This window comes from Sciurus vulgaris (assembly GCF_902686455.1).
Source record: "Sciurus vulgaris genome assembly, chromosome: 6".
Lineage (NCBI taxonomy): Eukaryota > Metazoa > Chordata > Mammalia > Rodentia > Sciuridae > Sciurus > Sciurus vulgaris.
The window spans coordinates 91,653,287-91,676,283 of NC_136466.1; the positions used below are offsets into that span (position 1 = coordinate 91,653,287).

At 34.8% G+C, this 22,997-nt stretch overlaps 1 protein-coding gene across 1 annotated transcript in view; it reads left to right on the forward strand.

Annotated features, from left to right (window-relative positions):
* The window catches only part of MCTP1 (multiple C2 and transmembrane domain containing 1), a 564,948-nt gene that overhangs the window by 281,388 nt on the left and 260,563 nt on the right, over nucleotides 1–22,997 (forward strand). The window contains 1 exon segment of the mRNA XM_079146016.1: nucleotides 14,481–14,623. Within this exon segment, the coding sequence (XP_079002142.1) occupies nucleotides 14,481–14,623 (143 nt within the window).

Consider the following 22,997-nt stretch of genomic DNA (forward strand, 5'->3'; position numbering starts at 1 on the left):
AGTATTTTTAAAAACTAAATATGAATGAAATTCTTTTAAAGGGATTTAAATCTTTTATTTTCCTTATTATTTCCACCAAACAATGTAATAATAGTACGTTTTGGCTTAAATTCTATTTTTATAAAGGTATATAAGTAAACAGATAAACCCTACATATCATCTATTTAACATCATAAAAGTGTATATTTTCCTTTTATCGTGGTCCGATATGTGTTAGCAATGGAAGTTGAGGACCCAGCTGTATTCCACACAGTCTTTAAGGGATCTTAGATTTTGTTTTATTTTGTTTTTCATCTAGTACCATTTCCTTCCTTTGGTCCTCAAAATCTTTCTTCAGCATGTGAATAGAAAAATAAAAGTTTCATGCATAGAAGACATTTTATGGACCACACTAAGCATTGGCACATATCTTTTGGGTTTATAGTGAATTGATCAGAATGCAGCCACTTGGTCACTCCTAATTTTAAAGGAGTCTTGGAGCTTTAGTCCAGTCATGTAGCTAGGAAAGAAAGGAAACAAACAAACAAACAAAAAAAAAAAACTGGATATTACCAAACAATAACGGTCTTAGCTACAGTCCACCTTCTGGTCACCAAATATATGGTTTATTCTTCCTGAACATGAAAGATATTCACCCTTCTCAGAGGGAAACAACCAAAGTCTCAGTTCATCTCTCTATGCAGCTCAAAGTCTGTATTTCTAAATAGAAGGAAATTCTCTTTTATTTTTAATTTAAATTAACATGTTAGCTGTACATCTTAATAGGATATGACCAAGATAAAACATAATATAATACCAAGTTTCATCCATGTTTTTACACATTGGAAGATTTCCTCCTTTGAGTTTGAAAAATATTCCATTATATGTATAGATACATTTTCTTTCTTCATTCATCCATCAGTGGCATGTAACTTGTTTCCATATCTTGGTTATTGTGACTAGTGCTACAATGAATGGGAGTGCTAGTATCTTTTAAGATCCCAGTTTCAATTAACTTAAATGCAGAAGTGGGATGGCTGGGTCATACAGTAGTTCTATTTTTAATTTTTTGAGAAGTCCTTCTATTGGTTACCACAGCAACTGCACCATTTTGCATTTCCACACAACAGTGTAGAAGGGTTCCAATTTCTTTATATACTTGCTAACACTTGTTAAAAGCCATCCTTAAAGATGTGAGATAAAATCTCGTTGGTTTTGATGTGGATTCCATAATGATTAGTAACATTCAGCAATTTTTAATATGCTTGTTGAACGTTTGATGTCTTCTTTGGAAGAATGTGTATTCAACATTCTAGCCCACTTTAAAAAGCATATTATTAATTTGTTATTGTTACTGAGCTGTAGAATTTCCTTATATATTTTGAATGTCAGCCCCTTATCTAATGTATGGTATGTAAATATCTTCTCCCATCCTGTATATTGCCTTTACATTCTCTTGACTGTTTCCTCTGCTGCAGAAATTTAGGTTTAATGTAGTTTCATTTGCCTATTTTGATTTTTCTGCCTATGATTTCATATAATCATTACCAAGACCAATATTGTGAAACTTTTCCTCTGTTTATTTTTCTAAAAGTTTTACAGTTCAGATCTTATGTTCAATCCTTTAATCCATTTTGAGTCAACTTTTGTGTATGGTATAGGTAAGGGTCCAATTTTATGCTTTTGCATGCAAATATATCAACATCATTTGTCGAACTAACTTTTCCCTCTTTTGCATCCCTAGCAACTTTTTGAGAACAGTTCACCATATATGCATGGATTGGTTTCTGGGCCTTTAATTATTTCATTGGACTACATATCTGTCTTTATACTACAATTATACAATTTTAATTGCTCCAGCTTTTTCGTATATTTTGAAATCAGACATCATAATGCTTACAACTTCATTTTTCTTTCTCAAAATTGATTTGTCTATTTGGGATCTTTTCTGATTCCATATGAATTTTATAATAGTTTTTTTTTCCATTTCCATGAAGCATGCCATTGAAATTTTGATAGAGATTGCATTCAGTCTGTCTACTGCTTCTAGTAGTACAGTCATTTTAACAAAATTAACTCTTCCAACCCAAAACCACAGGCTAGCTTTCTACTTGTATCCTCTTCTATTTCTTTCATTAATATTTTATAGTTTTAGGATACAAGACTTTTACTTTCATAATTAAGCTTATTCATAAGTATTTTTATTTTATTTTTATGTTTATTTTGCTGTGCTGGGGGTTGAACCCAGGGCCTTGTGCTTGACAGGCAAGCACTCTATGAACTGAGCTATATCCCCAGCCCCAGTATTTTTATTTTTGGTGCAACTATAGATGAAATTGTTTTCCTAATTTTATTTTTGAATAGTTACTTGTTAATATAGCAAAATGCAACTGATTTTTGTATATTCATTATTGTGTCCTGCAATATTAATAAATTTTCTTGTTAGTTCTACTAATTGTTTTTCTCATGAGTTTCTTAGGGTTTCTATATATATGAGGTTCGGAGAGATCTAGGACTGATGAGTTGGCTCTGTTCTCATCACCATGTGGCCTCTATCTTTGGTCTGAAGTGGCTGCTTCTTTTTATGATAGCAGACCCAGAGGGTGACTAGGTCACTTCTGGTCAGTTCCTGCCATCAAGGATTTGGACATGGGGTCATGCCTTGTGCTTGAAGAAGAAGAAATTCTGTGGTGGGGTGATCATGTGTACTGCTAAAACTCCTCAAGGATCTATAACTAAAAGGTAAAAGAGGAAAATGGATTCCAAATTAGGAAATCTCCACAGTGAAAGTATGAGATTGTCAAAATACACTCATGTTTGGGCAAAATCTCTTGGACAAGAAGTTTTGAATATTAATCCTAAGCCAGAATTCTAGGATCTGGACTGCCCACAGAGGTGCTTCTGGATGTGAGATGTGGAATAAAATGTAGTCCAAGAGGAATAAGGTGGTTAGATTTGAATATTATGGAAATAATTGTAGCATCATTTAGAGGTTAGATTTGAAGAGGCACAGAAAACAAGCAGAAGGCTCTAAAATAATCTAGATAAGGAATGATGAGGCAATGGTGATAGAGATGGTTTTGAGAGGTTTTGTTTTTTTGTGTGTGTGGTGTTGGGGATCAGACTAAGGGCCTTGAACGTGCTAGGCAAGTGCTCTACCACTAAGCTGTGTCACCAGCCCTTCAAGAAATATTTTAAGAATTAGAATCAAAGAACTTAGGAACATATATCAGGTGGGATACACTAAATGTTATTGCAAATGAAATTTTAATAATTATAATCCACAGGACTTTAAAACCTGTATTGATTAGAATAGATTGAAATCTTATTACAAATAGGACCTCAAATATTTAATGACTCAAAATAATAGAAGTTTATTTCTCATCTGCATAACAGTCCAAGAGCAGTGTTCTGATTGGCAGGTTCGCTCTCTATGAAGTAAGTGATCTTGGCACTCACGCTCCTTCCACTTCGAATTACAATGAATCTGTTATATTTCAAGTACCACATTTTATCCGTTGGCATTTATAGTAATGAAAATAATACTGTATTGAGTTTATAATAACTCCAAATTTAAAAATATGAAGAAAAATGAATACATAATCTTATTATAGAACTATCCATTATGTGGGAAATGTCTTCGTGATTTAAGAAATATCTTTTGACCTTCAGAAACATTCAGTGGAGAGGTTCAAAAGTTGAAATATTTCTACACAAATTTCACTGGTTTTCTAAAAAGGTTTAAATTGCTTATGCTGGAAACTTTCCCAGACAGACATGATCAATAAATGACACTCTGCCCCATGTTTTAAAAGTTGTATTCATTATTTATTCCCAAAGGAAATATTGTAAATTTTAGAAATAGTTTCCTCAAGTATATTAACAAATATATTGCCACGTGTTTGGAATGGTACCTGTGAGTTTCCTAGAAAACCCGTTTATGTGGAATGGCTGATTGTTCATCAAGGGTATCAGGTTTGGTGTCATCAGAGAGCTTGGCTCTCCTCGGGGAAATGTGGGCAGTTCCTTATTTTAAGGAGACAACAGTATAGAGAAGAGGGGTTAAAAGACTTTTCTTAGATCACACTACTTATTAGGAGCAGAACTCACTCTCTGGCCAATATTCTTCTAATTAGAGGTCTACTGTGACTTGTTACAGAATCCAGGAAGAAGAAATTTTCAGTCAGTGAAGGTAGCAATATTTAATGTGATTCTCAGGTAGAATGAGTCAAAGACTGAGAGGAGGTCATTGAAATTGGTAATATTTTTAAAAAGTTACTGGTGGCACTCAGGGAAACAATTTCAGAAAAGTGTTGAGATCAACCGGAAAAAAAGAATTGAGGGTGGGTATGGATAATTGATGGTATAATTTTATTGCTATTTGAATTTTTAAATAGAAAAGTTAAGCCTGGTATTTATTTCAGTATTACTTCAGGGAAAGCTATTTCCCTTTGGGTCAAAAAAATTAATGTTGAGGAGAATATATTTTTATTACAGTCAGTACATTAGTTAGTTACTGCTCATAGAGGGAATCTGGAAGCTGCAGGATTAAGGTTCTTTGGAAAGATTAAAATTATGACACTTGTGATTGTTCTTATGTCAGATCAATATACAGTGTCTACTCAAAACTAAAACAAGGTTTGTTTAAAGCAGTGTGAGAAACATGTAAATAAGCCCCACCCTTCCATATTTTATTTTATCAAACCCTCCAGAAGCTATCAGGAAATTGCATTGAGATACCACCTGTTGTTTATGCCAGATATAAAGGGAAACTTGAGTTAGTTGTATTTATCCAAAATACAACATGAATAATTTTTCTTGCATATCCTGAACTCTGTATTTAGATAACTAAGCCTAAAAATTACACATAAAAATCACATCTATTCCTATCATTTATACCTTTATATTATGTGGTTTGTTTGAAGTGCCCTCTCCTCAAAGAAAGTAATCTGCTTAGTTCTGTTCTATACTGTATTTTATTATAGTATTATTTCTAATTCATCTGTGTGCTATATCATGGTAATTTCATTAGCCTAGAGCTTAAATCATTGGAATATTCATGTTCCTTTAAAATGCTAATTTACTTTTTTTAGTGTACTGCTATTACCTGAAGCCATCTGCTATTATAAACCTTTTTTGTATTTAAATTTTAATATTCAGTTATTGAGCCCTGTGAAATGTTTCCATCTTAGGAGTTACTAGTCACCAACAAAAAATGAGAAAGGAATAGGAGAGCACAAAGTAATAATTTAGCACATAAATAGGGTACTTATTTTAAAGTTTTAAAAATCATTAATGAAAATAAATGTGTGGAAAGAAACAATTCATTACTGGGAGTATGTTTTGAATATTACTATTTTTATAGTCTCTTTTAAATAAGATCTTATACAAAGACACCCCCTCTATTGCCTTTGGGTGACAAAGACAGCTAACTTTAAATGTTCACAATAAGATTGGTTTTCTTCAGGAAGATCCATGGAGTCTCATTTTTTCTGAAAATAAAAAAAAACAGGAGAATCATTACTACAGGGCTATTTACATTTTAAATATCTTCACGACTATTTTAAGGGAAGAGAGGCTGCCATCTTGTGTCTGCTGTGTTTATTGCTGCACAAAATGAACCTGCTCAAATTTAGGCTAAGCAATTGTGTAAAATGTTCAAGTTCATCATTGTTTTGATTCATTTAAAAACACACACATACATGGCATTTATAATATGTATTCCTCTACTACATGAGAAATCATTACAGAAACCACACAATTCCTCTTTTTGAAACAATTTGATCCTGGAGGTCAGAAACAAACAATGTTCTTTAGTTATAAAATACTTTAGAACTTGTAAAGCATAGATTTATAATTATAAAATAAGATAATAATTAAAAACATATCCTGGAAGTTTAGACTGACTACTGAATGTGTGAAAGATTCTGGAATAAGATGTTAATAATGAAATCTGAATTTTATATTTTAAGGCTAAAACTTCCTAGTTTATTCTCCTATCGTTTTTGCCCTTTTAAAAATTCATCACTACCATAATAAACGTATTTAACTGTTAATAATAACAGTGAAGTATATATTTCTAGAAAATGCCAGAGAACCACCAAAGCATGCTGGGGAGCTACCTAGCTTTGTTTGAATAGCAGGACCACAAACCATGCATAATTTGATAAGTATTAATGCCATCTTGTGGTTCAATGCAATATTGCAACAAAACTGTTCTAGCACATGGTTTTGTTAGGGATTATTTGAAGCAACTAACTAAACTTTTTATATTATATACTTATTAAATGTTAACCACATGTCAGTCACTTAATAAAATTATTTATGTTCATTGGAAAGTCTATTACAATAAAATTACCTCCAAAAAATGAAACTTCCTTATTATGAAATAAAATGAGGTAGCATTTTCCAAAAAGATATCCAGGGTTCTAAAAGACAAATTCCAGAAAAAGTAGTCTTTTGGTCATAAAAGTCTCGTAAATGCTGTATGCCACCTGCCCCCCTTCTTGGAGAGTCATAGCACACATTCAATTATTTAAAGACTGGAGAAAATATATCTATTTAGTTTACTTCTAAATAAATATTTTCCAGATACGCTTGAACACAGAACTCCTTGTTTAAAAAAACAAATAATAACTACTACTATCACCAGTAATAACTTGTTGAAATAATCTTTGTAAAACACATTCAAATGGAAGACAAGACATGCTACACAAATCTTTTACTGAACCTAAATTAAAAAAAAAAAAAAACAATGTCTCCTGTTATCTGTACTAGAATCACAGCAAAGCTGAAGGTCTTGAGATATTAAAGACTCTCTATCACTAAGGATACCCCAAATTTAGAACTTGAAACCCTTATAAATTCCTGAAAGTTGGCTATTAATTCTTAAAGTGGGGGGAAAGGGGTCCACTCCAGTGTTAGAGCACTTACCTAGCATGCATAAGACTCTGGATTCAGTTGCCAGCCCTAAAAGACAATTACTAAATTTTGAAAATAGTACCCAGAGACTTTTAAGTGATGGTTGGCAAAACAAACAAAGTGGGGAGGTTTGGTGGCTAACTCACGGAAAGCATATACTTGGGTTTGTTCTTCCCACACTTATGACTGAAATTTGCTGATATTTGATGGTTATTTGTGATGTGAAACATACAAAACCATAAAACTCACTGGAAAAGGTAAAGATATAGCCAAATTCAGAATAATACTGCAACAGTGGTGTGTAAACCACTTTCAACTGTAGAATAAAAGTTAAGCCAGGTATGGTGGCCTGTAATCCCAGCGGCTCCAGAGGTTGAGGCAGGAGGATTGCGAGTTCAAATCCAGCCTCAGCAACTTAGTGAGGCCCTAAGTAACTCAGCAAGACCCTGTCTCTAAATAAAATACAAAAATAGAGCGTTGGATGTGGTTCCAAGGTTGAGTGCCCCTGAGTTCAATCCCTGGTACCAAAAAAAAAAAAGGTAAAAGACAAAATATTTTTAAATAACTATATCAAAGGAGCTACAAAACACTGGAAAACAAAACAATGGCAAAAATTACCTTGAATAAAAATGAATGTAAACATCCCATCAAAAGATATAGAATGACCAAATGGATTTTTTTTTAAGACCCAAGTATGTGCTGTACACGAGAGACCCACTTCACCTTTAATTGAAAAATATATTCCATGCAAATGGAAACCAAATGAAAGAAGGGGTAACTCTACTCACATCAGCAAAAACGTCTTTGAGTAAAACTGCAAAAAGGCAGTGAGAGTCTGTATAATGATAAAGGGGTCAATTTAGCAAGAAGATATAGCAATTGTAAATATATGCACTTCAGCATTAGAGTAGCTACATATATAAAGCAAATATTAATAGATCTGAAGACAAATAATCTCAATAAAATAATATCAGAGAATATTTTAAATGAGAAATCTGAATTTATTTTATTTTTAATGATGTCCTTTAGGTTTTAGAAAACTTTATCTAAGCCAACTTAATTTTCCAACAATAGCAGAGAAATTTATCAGAGAAAACATTTAGCCTTTGGTTTTTGGGGATAGGCTTATTTCACTTAGTGTGATATTCTCCAACTCCATCCATTTACCTGCAAATGCCATAATTTTTGGCATGTCTCTTTGCATTCAGCTGAAGGTGTCAAAAAGAAGTTCAATAAAGTAGGCAATGGGGAATGGAGGGAAAGGAAGGGGGATAGGAAAAGGAAAGACAGTGGAATGAATCTGGCATAATTTTCCCATGTACATATATGAAAACATCACAGTGAATCCCACCATCATGTACATCCACAAGAGTGGGATCCTAACTAGAATAAGATGTATTTCATGCTTCTGTAATTATATCAAAATGGATTCTACTGTCAGGTATAACTAAAAATAACCAATAAATAAATAAGCAGCAGGAAAAGAGGACTGGATTATAGCTATAAATGTGATAGTCATCAGTATGTAACTTGGATCTAAAGACATGAGAATGAGTGATAGAGGGTGCAAGAAAATGTGCAGTGCATGAAGAGAATGCTTCCTAGAGTATGATCTGGAGGGAATACTGAGAGGAGTGGTCACAGGTTTGGAGCACCAGAGCAGCTTGGATCACAAAAAGATCTTGGTGAAAGATTTTTCAGAAAGGGCATGGAAGTAGAAGCTTCCATGGAATGACTTAAAAGGTGAAAGGGAGATTAAAACTGAAGATGGTAGACATTCAAGATGGAATTACTTGGAGTAATTTGGGATGGGGGATCATGGGGCATATTTTAATGCTGGAGAGGAATTCTCAGTAGAGAAATAGAATTGGAAGGCACTAGACAAAATAACTGAATAAGCTGAGTACCTTTGTGCAACTGAGAGAGTACGTGACCCAGAGCACACATGGAAGGGAAGCAGTGACTCAGCAAGGGACACTACTCCAAGTTATATAAATTGTGCTTATATCCAACCCTTCCTGCTGCTGCCCTCAGAGTAAAATCTGAAGAGATGGAGTGGCGTCCAAGGACATAAATGTTCCCCTGGTCCTTCCACCACATACCTGAAGAATAGGACTTGAACAGAAGTTATAATACTTGCTCCTTTGTAATAGGACAAAGAAAAAAGGTACAGAAGGGTGAAGGAAATGACTTCTATTTTATAATGAAATATGAGACAACTTATTATTGCTGTTTTTATATCTTCTCAGTAAATAGTAATAATAACAGTTAATGCTTATTAAGTATTTACCATATACCAGGCACTATCCTAAGGACAGTACTTTATATAATTTACCTATTTTATTCTCACAGAAAATCTCTAAGGTAGATTACATTATTTCCATCTTACTAAAGCACAGAAAATTTAAATAACTTTATCAGCTAGCAAGTAGAAGAGCCTGAATTTGAACCCAGCACATCTGGGATCAAACCTCTACTCCAGAGGCAGTCTTCTGTATCTGTAGGTTCTGTGGATGTATAAGTTGGCATCTATAGATTCAATCATCTACAGATAAAAAAATTTGAAAAATTTGTTCCTGTACTGAACATGTACAGACTCTATTTCTTGCCATTATTCCCTAAACAATGCACTATAACAACCATTTACACAGATTTACATTGTAATAAGTATAATAAGTAATCTGGAGGTGATTTAAAGTACATGGGAGGATCTGTGTAGGTTATATGCACATTATTTATAAGAAACAAGTATAGGTCCTGGAACCAATCTCCTGTAGATACCAAGGGAGGACTGTAATTTTTATGATAAATTAATTAATTTGTAGTTGCTAGAGGTAGTAAAGGCACTGGATGGCCATCTTACAAAATTTTCATTTTCACAGGATCATGCTACTGGTCAAAATAACATAGACTTGAGCACTGTTTTTAAAGTTACAGTTATAGAAAGTGACAGGGTTATGTTCATACACTGTGACAGAGATAAGTCAAAGATAGAAGGGGAATTCCAGACCAAAGTTGCAATAAAAGGTAGCAATAAGGAATGGGCCTGTTTTGAACGTGGAATCTGATGACCTAAGAGAAAGTGCAGATGTGAAATAGTGGAATAGGTCATCTGGGGTGTGTTTGGGTCAGAGACAAGCAGTGGGCCAGAGTCTGACCAGAAACACGAGAGAGAGCAGCGTACTACAGGAAACATCCAGAACTATAGCAAGAAGGCTTGGGCAAGTAAACAGCACAAAAGAGGGTCAGAAGTCATGCCCAAAATATGAGGAAAGTTCAACACAGGGACCAAAGACCTTGAGCCAGCTTTTTCTGCATTATCCCTAGAATCTTCCAATGGCTCTTTCAGAGGCAGTAATCAGTCCAAGTATAGTCATAAGATAGCTGGGAACACCTGACTGGGAGCACCTTGCCTGGGGGCTGTCAGCTTGAAGTCTGATGGCAAAGTTCCAGGGAGCCCCATCTGGGTAGTGTTTGGAGAGGCTTTGCCAAAGCTCCTCTGACTCTGTGTCTCTGCTTTTGTGGCTTATCAAACTGGTCTGTTAATATAATTAGCTTGCTTTCCTTTCTTCCTTTCTTTTTTCCCCTCCTTTCTTCCTTCCTTCCTTCCTTTTCATTATTTCTTTCAGTTCTCCTTGTTTTCTGTCTTTCCTTTTCCTCCTCTTTCCTAAACTGCAGATTTAACCACATTCCTCTAATAACTGGACTACGTAAGAACCCTTACCTGTTTTTGTTTTTCCACCTTCATGTGAGTTTTCCAACTCCAGTCTCCTTCAGCCTGGATAGAAGACCATATCAATGCACTTAATACATATTCTTGAATCGTATGCAACCCTCTGGAATGTAAACTGTCCGTGCTGTTGTGTTTCCAATTACCTATATGATGTTCTATAGATCCTGCTTCCTATATTTGCAAATTAAATATAGGAAATATATTACGTATACATGATTTTGTATTACAAATTACATAATTTTGTCATTCTTTATGGCTGAATAAAACTCCATTGTGTATATTCACCACATTTTCTTTCTCCATTCATCTGTTTACGGACATCTAGGCTGATTTCATACCTTGGTTACTGTGAATTGTGCTGCAAAGAAAAAAAAAAAAAACATGGATATGCTTTTATCTCTAGAATATGCTGACTTTAATTCATTGGGATGAATACCAAGGAATGGTATAGTTGGATCATATTATAGTTCTATTTTTAGCTTTTTGAGGAACCTCCGTTCTGATTTCCATACTAGCTATACTAATTTACATTCCAACAGTGTGGAAGTTTTTTTCCCCACATCCTTGCCAGCATTTATTATCTGTATTCTTGATGATTGCCATTCTAACTAGCATGAGATGGAACCTCAGTGTATTTTGACTCACATTTTCCTGATGGCTAAAGATGTTGACCATTTGTACTTCTTTTGAGAGTGTCTGTTCATTTTGTTTGTCCATTTGTTGATTGGGTTATTTGGTGGAAAGTTTTTTGAGTTGTTCATATATTCTGGATATTAATCCTCTGTCAGAAGAGTAACTATTTGTTCATTCTTGTTTCCTTTGCTGTTTAGAAACTTTTAAATAAATACCATCTTATTTATTGATTCTTGTTCTTTACCATTAAACTACTTCCCTAGTCCTTTTTTTTATTTTAAGGCAGGGTCTTACTAAGTTGCTTAGAGCCTCATTAAGTTGCTGAGGTTGACCTTGAATTTGTGATCCTCCTGCCTCAACCTCTGGAGTTATTAGGATTATAGACGTGTACCATCACCCTGGCTTTACACGGGTAATTTTTAAAACCAGTGACAGTGACGTTAATTTGATCTAAGAAAATTCAAATGGGTCCATGAATTTTAGTATCTTTCAAAGTATGTACTATTACATCCCTATCTCCCAGGGTCCTCAGCCCATATTTGGGAACCAGTAAGTTAAAAATAGCCAGTTTTTTTTTCTTGATTTCAAGCTTTTTGTGTCTTGAAAAATTCTCATGTATAACGTGCTAAAGATTTACATATACGTTTATTAAAAGTTTAGATTTTACTTTTGAAAAAAAAATAGCCAGGTTAACCATTTAACCATTAAATATTTAATTGTTAAACATTTAGTCATTAAAACATTTCAGTTGTATTGACTCACCTAAGGAATATTCTAATATTTATGTACAAGCCTACATTTATATTTGTAAGTATTTTTAAGGTTGTACTTTTATAATAAAATCAAACCATGAAAATGAAATGGAGTGTCATAATGGGAAAGTGGGATCATTATTTTATTATATTCAGGTCTAGTATTATATTTGGGGTGTGTGTGGAGAGTTTTGAGAGAGATCCCAAATAGTTAAGAAAAGCAAGCTTATATTTTGCATAGGTGTTTGTGTGCCATTGAGGTCAGAGGATTGAGGAGGGATATTGAGAGTGAATTTAAGGATCTCAACCTCACAACTGTAATGTCTCACACTTACTTGAGGTTTTACTCAAGTAATTTTTTCAGAATTCCTTTCATATTTGTTTCAGTCAGCTTTTTCACTGCTGTGACAAAAACACCTGACAAGAATAATTTTAGAGGAGGAAAAGTTTATTTGGTACCTCAAGGTTTCAGAGGTCTCAGTCACAGACAGCCAGTTCCATGCCTTGGGGCTCAAGGTGAGGCAGAACATCATGGCAGTGTGGTGGAGGGAAGAGGCTCACATGATGATCAGAAAGTGGAGAGAGATTCCACTCACCAGATAACAAAATATAAACCCGCAAAGGCAGGCCCCCAACGCCCACCTCCTCTAACTACCCCTTGTGCCTTCAGTTACCACTCACTTAATCCCATCAGGAGATTAATTAACTGATTGGGTTAAGTTTTTCATAAACCAATTATTTCTCCTCTAAACCTTCTTGCATTATCTTACACATGAGCTTTAGGGGGACACCTCACACCCAAACCACAACAATATCTTTCATTAAATCATATAGACCACAGTTATCAAGTGAGGATTCAACTTGGACAGAAGAGGAAGAATTACATCAAACTTATCATAAGGAAGTTAGGCCTTGTAGAAAGAGTTTATTTACTGATGATGGAGACTATCACACACTGGATCAATTTTCTTTGGTGGTGTCATTGATTGACCTTCTCTAGGAATCCTTAATAACTATATAAATTCCACCAGTGAAGACGGGTCTCATTTGTCAGCCTCATGTCCAAATGAGAAATAGTATTTTATATTGGTGTGTACTTGTATGTAAAGGCCTTTCTCTCCTGCAGGTATAGTACAAAATGCAGACATTAGAGTCAAGCAACCCTCGGTAGAATCCTAACTCCATATCTTGTTAGCTGTGTGTCCATAAGCAACTTGACAACTCTGATTTTCTTTATCATATAAGCAGCTTGGAAGGGGTCAAGCTGCTTACATGATAAAGCATCCAGTTTATTTATTTAATTATATGAAGTATCCAGTTTAATTGATTTGTCCTTATCCCCTTCATACTACCTTCCTCTAGGACCTCCATTCTTTCATTATATTCTAAAATTGAAACTTCTGAGCAAGAGAGAATATGAAACCAAGGATGAAGTGAAGCTCAGTTTGATGCTCACCTTTCCCTAAGCCCCTAATTTTGGCAGCATATTTAAGTCTTTAAAACTAGTTAAATAAGCCAATATCATTGATCATACTTTTTATAGGTGATTGGTTGATACCAAGAGAAATTTCATATTAATCTCTTTATTTTTAAAATTTGTTCTAATTAGTTATACATGACAGCAGAATGCATTTCAATTCATTGTACACAAATGGAAAACAACTTCTCATTTCTCTGGTTGTACATGATGTAGTATCATACCATTCATGCAATCATACAAGTACCTAGGGTAATGATGTCCATTTCATTCCACCATCTTTCCTAGCCCCATGCCTCCTCCCTTTCCCTCACTCCCCTCTACCCAATCCAAAGTTCCTCTATTCTTCCCTTGCCTGCCCCCATTTTGAATCAGCCTCCACTTATCACAGAAAACATTTAGCCTTTGGTTTTTTGGGTTTGACTTATTTTGCTTAGCATGGTATTCTCCAATGCCATCCATTTACCTGCAAATGCCCTGATTTTATTCTCCCTTAAGGCTGAGTAATATTCCATTGTGTATATGTACCACAGTTTCTTTATCCATTCATCTATCAAAGGGCACCTAAGTTGGTTCCATAGTATAGCTATTGTGAATTGAGCTGCTATAAACAATGATGTGGATGCAGACTTTAAGTCTTTTGGTTATAAACCAAGGAGTGGGATAGCTGGGTCAAATGGTGGTTCCATCCAAGGAATCTCCATATAATCTCTGATTTATAATGGGGCTTCAGTTTACATCTCCTCCATGCAATCAAGGTTTTGTTGTTGTTTTTTTTTTAATATCAGAACAGGATTATACAATATCAGAAGATGATAATAATAATAATAATAATTTTCTGTCACTTCAATATGTAAGAAAAGATTTAGGAAAAACACAACCCTTATTTTCTCCCCTTAAATTCTTTCTGATGCTTTAATAAACAGTTACCCTGTTTTCACAGAAAGGTGTGATTAACATGGATCAATCTGTATCTCTTTAACAGGGACAAGTGATCCATATGTGAAGTTTAAAATTGGAAGAAAAGAAGTTTTTAGAAGTAAAATAATACACAAGAACCTTAATCCTGTGTGGGAGGAAAAAGCTTGCATTCTTGTTGATCATCTTAGGGAGCCATTGTATATAAAGGTGAGCCATTTGTTTGTTTCTCCCTAACAGAATGTGACATAAAATCCTGTTTAATGGTTTTTTTGTCTGATGAAATTTTTCACCCAGAATGTACTCTGCTATTCACAAGTCTAATCTGTTGATAATGTAATAGAAATGAGATAGAAAGGAGGGGAAGCTGGCAGAGGACAGTTCTATTGCCAGTCATTTAGGAGGATTAGAAAGTATGTCCCCTCCTGCTTTGTGCTGCCTCCTTATTCAGTGCACTCTGGGAGCACCTGAAAACAAGGCTCCATGTAACGTAGTGAGAGGAAAAGCTTACTCAGAACCTAGGCTTTCTAGTTTAAGAGCTATTCTATTTAAGTTTTTCCTATAAGAGCTACCAGTTGAAAGGAGTATGTCCTCCTCTTCTCTCCTGAGTGTGCACTTGTCCACTGATAAGGGAACACACCAAAAAGGCAGAGACACATGACAATAATGTCACCTTGTCTGCCTTTTTCAAGACTCCCCTTCAACAAGATGTTGTGAACTTTGTTCCCACCAACTTGCATAAAACAACAGACAGTCCTGTGCTGGCAATGGATTAGCAGGTCACCAGATCAGTGCTGAGTCCAGCAGAGCTATGCTTCAAATTCCCAGAGTTTGAGGTGGTATGCTTCACTGTTCCAGCCAGGGCAACTTTGGGAAATATGTGTTGAGGAGGCTACATGTTTGCTGCTGTCACCTTGTGCTATTGTCACCTGTCAACCCCAAAGCCATATCCAATCTGCCCTGACCTTGCTACTTCAGTCTTACCAGCATGGTCATGTCTAATGCTCATTGTATTGAGCAGTTCCTGAGCTTCCCTTGGTGTTCAAAGATAACATTGAAGGTTACAAGAAGATCAAAAGGTTGTTTTGTGTCTTAGGAAACTCAAGCCCTGGAATAATATCCAAAAGATATATTCTTCTCAGCAAATAAGAATTGGTAAGGGTAAAATGAGAAACCATTGTCATACCCAGCTCAGGGGACCCTGCATCACCTCTAACAACAAGGCCTTCAGAAACATTACAGGAATTACTCTGCTTAATGTAAGAAACCATTTTGAGTTACCTGGTGGCCATGTGGGATGTTTCTGCATTTGGAATGAAAGTGCTTTCCAGAAGCTAGGTGCTTGTACGGCATTTGATGCAAAATTGCTTTCCTCAAGAGTAACTACAGTCTTCCCAGGCACAAGATGATCAGTGTTCGCCTTAGCAGAATCTTGAAAAACCCTGAGATATAGAGAGCCCTCTGAGTACCACAGAAGAAGATTCATTGCAGGGTCCTGAAGAAGAATCCACTGAAAAATGTGAGAATCATTTTACAATCAATATTCAAAGACCCAATTCCTTGTTAAAACTATGGTTTTAAATAGGTTTCTTAATTTCATACCTCACTTCTCTTTAATTCAAGTCTGTAGGCTCTTATAATTTTTTATGCTCCTATGTTTTGACTATCCATTCAGTGTTCACACTTTTCTATTTTACCACACCAGAACACACCCACTCTTTTCTCTAGATTTTCACTACTGGCATATGAGCTCAAAATCTCATATAGTCAACTCCTTCAACAACCCCTGGATATCCCCCTTCTCCCAAATCTTCATTGTATCACTTCCAGTCTTTTCCTTCCCCCACGGAAAGGAAAAGAAACAATCGAGATGTTATTAAAATACCAGTAAAACAGTTTATAAGATTAATGAAGAGAATCTCCTAAGTGTACAGTTGATAAGTTACCAGATGTCATATATGGAGAATGGACCTGTATTTGCACAAGAAATTGTCTCAAGTGAACATTGACTAAAGGAACTCAATTAAATAGAATTAGTGAACCATCTCTTAATATATAAGGTGGGATGCTGCAATAATTATTCATGTGAGAGTGTTCACAACAAACCCTCCTGCCCACAAAGGGAAGCCTGATCAGAGATGTTCCTATCCTGCTCCTCACATCTAAAGAGGAAGAAATATTACTTTCATATAAACCACCAAAATAGAAGATGAACAGGAATTTATGAAGTCAAGAAGGCTGTAAAAGGAAATTTTATTCCTGAGGGGATGGTTAGAAGAGATGAGTGAGAGCCGCTGCAGCCATGAAGGAAATGGTGGAGAGGAAGGCATGTGTTAATATGGTATCAACAGGTTGTTTGATTAATATTGCTGAAGAGAAAAATCATGACAGGGAAGAGGTTTATTTTTAATTACTTCCATGGTGGAGCTACCTTTCTTTAATGGAATATTACTTCATTTAAAAAGAAACAAACAAACAAAAAAACAGGAAAAAAAAAAAAAAAAAAAACCTATGACTCTCCAGTCTACAAAGGGCTGCAAACAAATTTCCCAAAATTACATTAGATATTGGCTGGGTCCTTTTGCTATTCTCTTGTACTCAAGAATGAATATTCACCTATGTAGAAATTCAATTGTCAAATGAATATTTCAAAAGAAATATCTAACTAGGCTTGAAACAAGCAAACAAGAATCTGAAGCACACAGAAAATAATGTTAGGAAAATATGTCGTCAGAGAGTGGTAATACACACACGTACACACACACACACACACACACACACACTATAGATGGAGACAGTGACACTGAATGCAGGCCAATATCCCTGGTTAATGGCACACATGTGTACAATGAATCAAAATGCAGTCTGTAAAAATGCAGTCTATAAAAAATAAATAAATAAATAATTTTTTTAAAAAAGAAGCTGAGAATGAGAATCCAGTTTGTTCTTCAACCACTTTTGAGTCTTCATTATCTAAGATTATTATCCACAATTTAACTTCTACCATACAAAAGTAGATACACAGTAATTTATAAAAGATTTGCCAATTTTGTTACATTTCTGTTAAGAAAAAATGATTAAAAAGAAGTTTCACTGACCTCTCAAATACTAAAACAAGCTTAGAAGAGAAATTTTGTGATAATTTGTGCTTTTAAAAATGATTTCATATTTTTTCGTTAGTTTTCACTTTCTATAAAATGCATAGGGCTTCTTTTGAGGAAAATCTCTTAGTTTTAATTTTTCTCTTTTTGTGTTAGCCTCTTTTTGCCTAACCTCAGGCCTTCAAGGACCTAAATGAAATACATGGGTGAAAGTGATAGTTTCAGTCACTATAATCTCATTAACATTACATCATTTTTACTTTTTCTACACAGCTCTGTGTAATTGACTTCCTTGATTCTAATATGAAGTCTATTTTCTGACGAATGATTAACCTTGCCTGAAAGATTTCTTAGCAATTGATTCTTTAGTGATTGGTAATATGAAGTGCATTTGTGAAGTAGATGGTTAGAAAATATCAAGCCTGCAATCCTCCCATCTGTAGCTAAAGAAAAAGAAATACCTGTGTATCCTTTAATCTGGTTTCTATCAATGTAAAAATTATTAAGGAAAACAGAATTTTGTTTGGAATCATGATTATAAATCATGTTAAAATTGTGGTGCTTGTACCATTTCCAGTAAAAAATAATAATTTTCCCAAAAATCTTAAAATTGTCATTTTTGTCATACTATGCACAAAATAAGTAAATTTATCTTTAATCTGACTGAATAGCTTTTAATTTTAGTGAAAAGAGATTATTTCTTCAGTTCTGAATGACTTCACGTTAATGGCAGGTAAGAACAAGGCTTGAGGAATGGACTATAAAAATATTATAATAAGGTAGCAGTGGAAGCTGAGTTAAAATGCAATACATGCAATACTCAAGTGAAATAAGGAGGCAGCTCTGTGTGCACACTGACACTCCTGCACACAGCACAAACAGCAGGATAAATTCAGCACCCATTTCATGAATTCAAATCCTCTATTGTCTTTCCACTGACCTTACTATTTAAGGCTCATAGTGAATACCCAGAATTACATTAGAAGTACAAGTAATATCAAGGAGAAAATGTTTATAAAACTGTGGCTAATGTTCAGCCTAATCATATGTTTTAGCTTTTCATCACTGTGACCAAAATATCTGACAAGAGCAACTTAGAGAAAGAAAGATTTGGGCTCAGTTTCAGAGGTTCAGTTCATGGTCCACTGGCTCTAGGGCAGAAACATCTGGGTGGAAGAGTGTGGGAAAAGGGTGTGGTGGAGGAAAATCGTTCAACTCCTGGCAGCTGGGAAGCAGAGAGAGAGAGGGAGGAAGGGGCTGGGGAGAAGATACATTCTTCCAGGTATGCCCCAGTGAACTACATTCTCTAACCAGGTCCCACCTCCCAGTAGTCCATTCAGTCATGAGTGGATGAATCCACCGATGAGGTCCCAACCCTCATGATCTAATTACTTTCTAAAAGCCCCACCTCTGCATATATGAGACCTTGGAGGACATTCTAGATCCAAACTATAACACACTCCTTCATATTTATCCAAAAGAAGTTGGCACATGTTAGAGGTACCCATGCTTATTGTGGCACAATTCACAATAGTACACTAGGAAACCAAACCAGGTGTCTATCAACTAACAATGGATAAAGAAAATATGTATACATTTATATGTGTGTATATTTTTTGAACACTCTGAAGTATATATGTACACACACATATATATGTATATATACACACACAATTGAGTTTTATTTAGACATAAAGAATGAAATTATGTCATTTTAATGAAAATGTGGAAGCTAAAAGGAAAAAATCAACAAAACAATAGATTCCATGAAATTAGAAGGAAGATCATTAGGCTAGAGAAAGGGGATCAGGAGGAATGAAGTGAGGAGCATGGGGGAAGCATCAGACTGTGAGATGGATCAAATTTTTTTTTATATATGTACAAATATACCACATTGAAACCCACAGTTCTATAAAATTAATATGCACCAATTAAAGAGGTTAAAAAAAGACCCCACAACATCACATACTAAAGATTTTCAGCCATGACCATATTATCAGAGTTATCCTTAAATTTTTTTGCAACTTCTAGATTCCCAAGTCTACCCTCAAAGATTTCAGTTTATCACCTCTGAGGCAAAAGACAAGATTCTGTATTTTAAAAACAATTCGGTAGGTTATTTTGATGCACAGCTTGGGTAGGAAGCCATTCTTCTAGACATGCGAATGGAAACAACTAAATATTTGAAATGGAAATATGTTTGTAGCATAAACCACAACACAAACAAAATTATTCCATAGTAATAAAATGTTTGTGTTGTCTGAGATTCTTATCTGGCATGGTTGAGAAGTTCTTCCTAAATTCATGAATAAAGAAATTCCACTATTTTAGAGTCTCCACCCCCATCCCACCCCTACAAAGTCAGTAACAAAACAAACCAAAAAGCTTAACTGTTGCCAATGGGCAAAGGACACTGTGAGGTTCTTAAGCCTAGGAAGTGTGGAATCTACAAGCATGTCTTCATCAGTAAATAGTCACCACTTGTTAAGCAGAACACTAAATGTCAGGCTATCATTAACTCATGTTTGGGTTTGTTTGCTATTTTTACAATGTCACTTCTATGACTTTTATAGTTAATTATTTTATACTGTGATGCTCATTTTGAAACTGAGTATGAAAATGAGTCATAGATGTAATTGCTGAGTAGGATTTTTTTTTTTAATTTTGTATTCTATTAGGTAGTCTCATGGGATGGGTTAGACCTTTAAAGAAGCTTTAATTTGATTAGAAATATTAGTAAACCAACTCTAAAATGTTTTCAGATGATTTTGAAATTGAATATAAAATTTCTCCTAAGTCATAATTACGAACAAATATTTGATCACTTTGAACTAACAAATTCACATTTGTGTTGGTACCCGTGAGTCAAGTTTCTATGATTGTATCCAAAAGTATTTCACTGATTTATTCCCCAGGCAATTTTCCTTGATAGATGATTGAATCATGATGCTAAATTAATTATTTGGAATAATATATGTATTATTTAAATTCACTTGACAGTGAACAAAGGTGCTTCTACTTAAGTACTTCTACCAAAGTAATTTCTGCTTAATGTTACTTGATGCTTCAACTCAGAGTGGAGGTTCCATAAAAGCAAGGATCTCGTGTAAATCATTCATGCTTGAATTCCAAGTGCTTCTCCCAGAGTGGGTACCCAAGTTGTATTTGTTGAACTTAAGACATGTTTTGTTTCTGAAAGTCAATAAAGATTTTAATCTGGTATCTTCCTAGCACTTGGATTTGGGGGCAAATACCAAACTTTTCCACCTTCCAATTCTTTTATCAAAAAAATAGAAATAGTACTTCGTTAACTGGGTTGTAAAAGAATTAATATTTTTAGATCCATATAATGTGTTTAAAACGGTGACAACTTACATTAACTGTTGAATAAATATTAATAAACATTAACTGTATTACTAATTATTACATCAAAAGTACCTTTTACTATTTTATCTCTTCTATGCTCTTTGTTTCTCAGATCAACCTAGAAAAATGCTCCCTCAGACAAATACCTAACAAAACTTGGAACCAAGTAGCATTGCTAACAATTTCATTAATGAATAGATGCTAGTGCTTCCATTCCTTCCCATGTTTATGCCTTTGCTGATTAATGAGAATTAAGAACTAAAGTAAATATCTACCATTAGGAGAGGAGGGAACATTCCCACCAGGAGAATAGTTTGGATGTTGAATAACCCCCTTGGGCTGTCTATACTAATAATTTCACTGAATTCACAGCTTTCTGCCTCATGTGTGTATATATTCCAGGTGTTCATTGATTATATGCTATCTATTTTGTTGCCAAGTTTTCAAGTCTAAGGATGATATGATTAAAAGAGATTGCACGAGAAATTTCTCTAATGTTTTGGTGGAAATTTTATGTTGTAAAATACACTGTTGCAGTCACCTGCAAATATCGCGCTGCCAGTTGCCTAAGATGCGTGGCGTGTGCACGTGATACACACTGAGTGGATGACTAAATCTCACAAGTGTAACTGATCAAGGAGAATGTTTATTTCGAGAGTGCTGAGCTTTCTACAATAAATGAAACTCCAAAAGGTTGTATGCAAATCAAATGGCTTCAAATTGAATTATATAAAAGGCACTGGGAAAGCTTATTACTTAAATTAATTCCCTTGTGACTCTTCCAATCTAGGAATTCTTTTGTAATACAATGTATTTGTCTTTTTGTTTAAAAATCAAGTCTTGTATATTCAGATTTTTTTTAAAAATTGAAATATACCTGCACTAGAGGAAAAAAGAGTAACTGATTCAGGGCTATTATACCTGTGTTTTCTATGTGCAGCATTCGAACTATTGTGTGAGAATTGAATATGGAAGTTTTTAGATATTGATTCTCTCAGACTCAAGGATTCTCACATCCTGGAGAGTCCAGTGGCCTGGGTCATCTAGTTTTAAGCAGACTTATCTGTTTATGCTTATTTATTCCAGTGCTCAAAACAAATATTTTCTATTTGAAAAGGTTTGGGGGGAAAACTTCATCTAGTAGCATTTTCTCCATCTTAAAAACTTTCCTATGCTCCATTGCTATCTTTCTTTTCCCCCATTGTTTTCCTTAAAGCATTTATCAAAATTTGGGATTACATATCACCTATACACTTTCTTATTTAACATCCATCTCCCTCACTAAGGTGTAAGCATTGATGATGTTATTTTTTGCTCAGCATTGCCCATTCAATGTCTAGCATATTGCATGGCACATAGTAAGTACTTAATAAGTATTGGTTGAGGGAATAAATGAATGAGAAAATTAATAAATGCATGGGAATTATCCAGTTCCCATTTACCCAGAGTCTTTTGGAAATAGTCCAAACTTACCTAGCCTTGAGCTTTCCCTCCAACCTTCTTCCATTTTCCATCTCTCTCAATTTACTTCAGTGCCACTGGCTTCTTGTTGATCTTTAGACACACCAGTCCCTCTCCCGGGCTTGCTGTTTCTCCTGGCTGGAATGTTCTTCCTCATACCAACATGGCATTGTTCTTCCCAATATTCTGAACTGTACACAAATACACCTTCTCGAAGAGGCTTTCCTGAACTCCCTTCCTAAAATAGCAGCTCCCAACACACTTCTTAGACTTTTATTTGTACCTATAGCACTCATCACTGAACTGTAATATATCTAGTTAAGTATGTATTGACTGTCTTAACTCCTAAATAGGTCCAAGAGTTCAGGGACATCGTCTGTCTTCCTACAGCATGAATGAAAACCATGTAAGACACAGAGAAGATATTGAATAGAGAGTATAGACAGTGAAGTGTGTTCGTCTTTCTTTTCCTTTTGCTTATGTTGCTATTAACATTAGTATTAACCCCAGTATTTGCTTTTTCCAATAAAACTTTAATTTGATTTAATCTTAATATAGCTTTACCAAGTACTTTAAACATATTATCTGGATTTTTATTATTTGTGTGTTTAAAATGCCATTGTTTTATAATATCATGGAAATTATCTTCAATAACC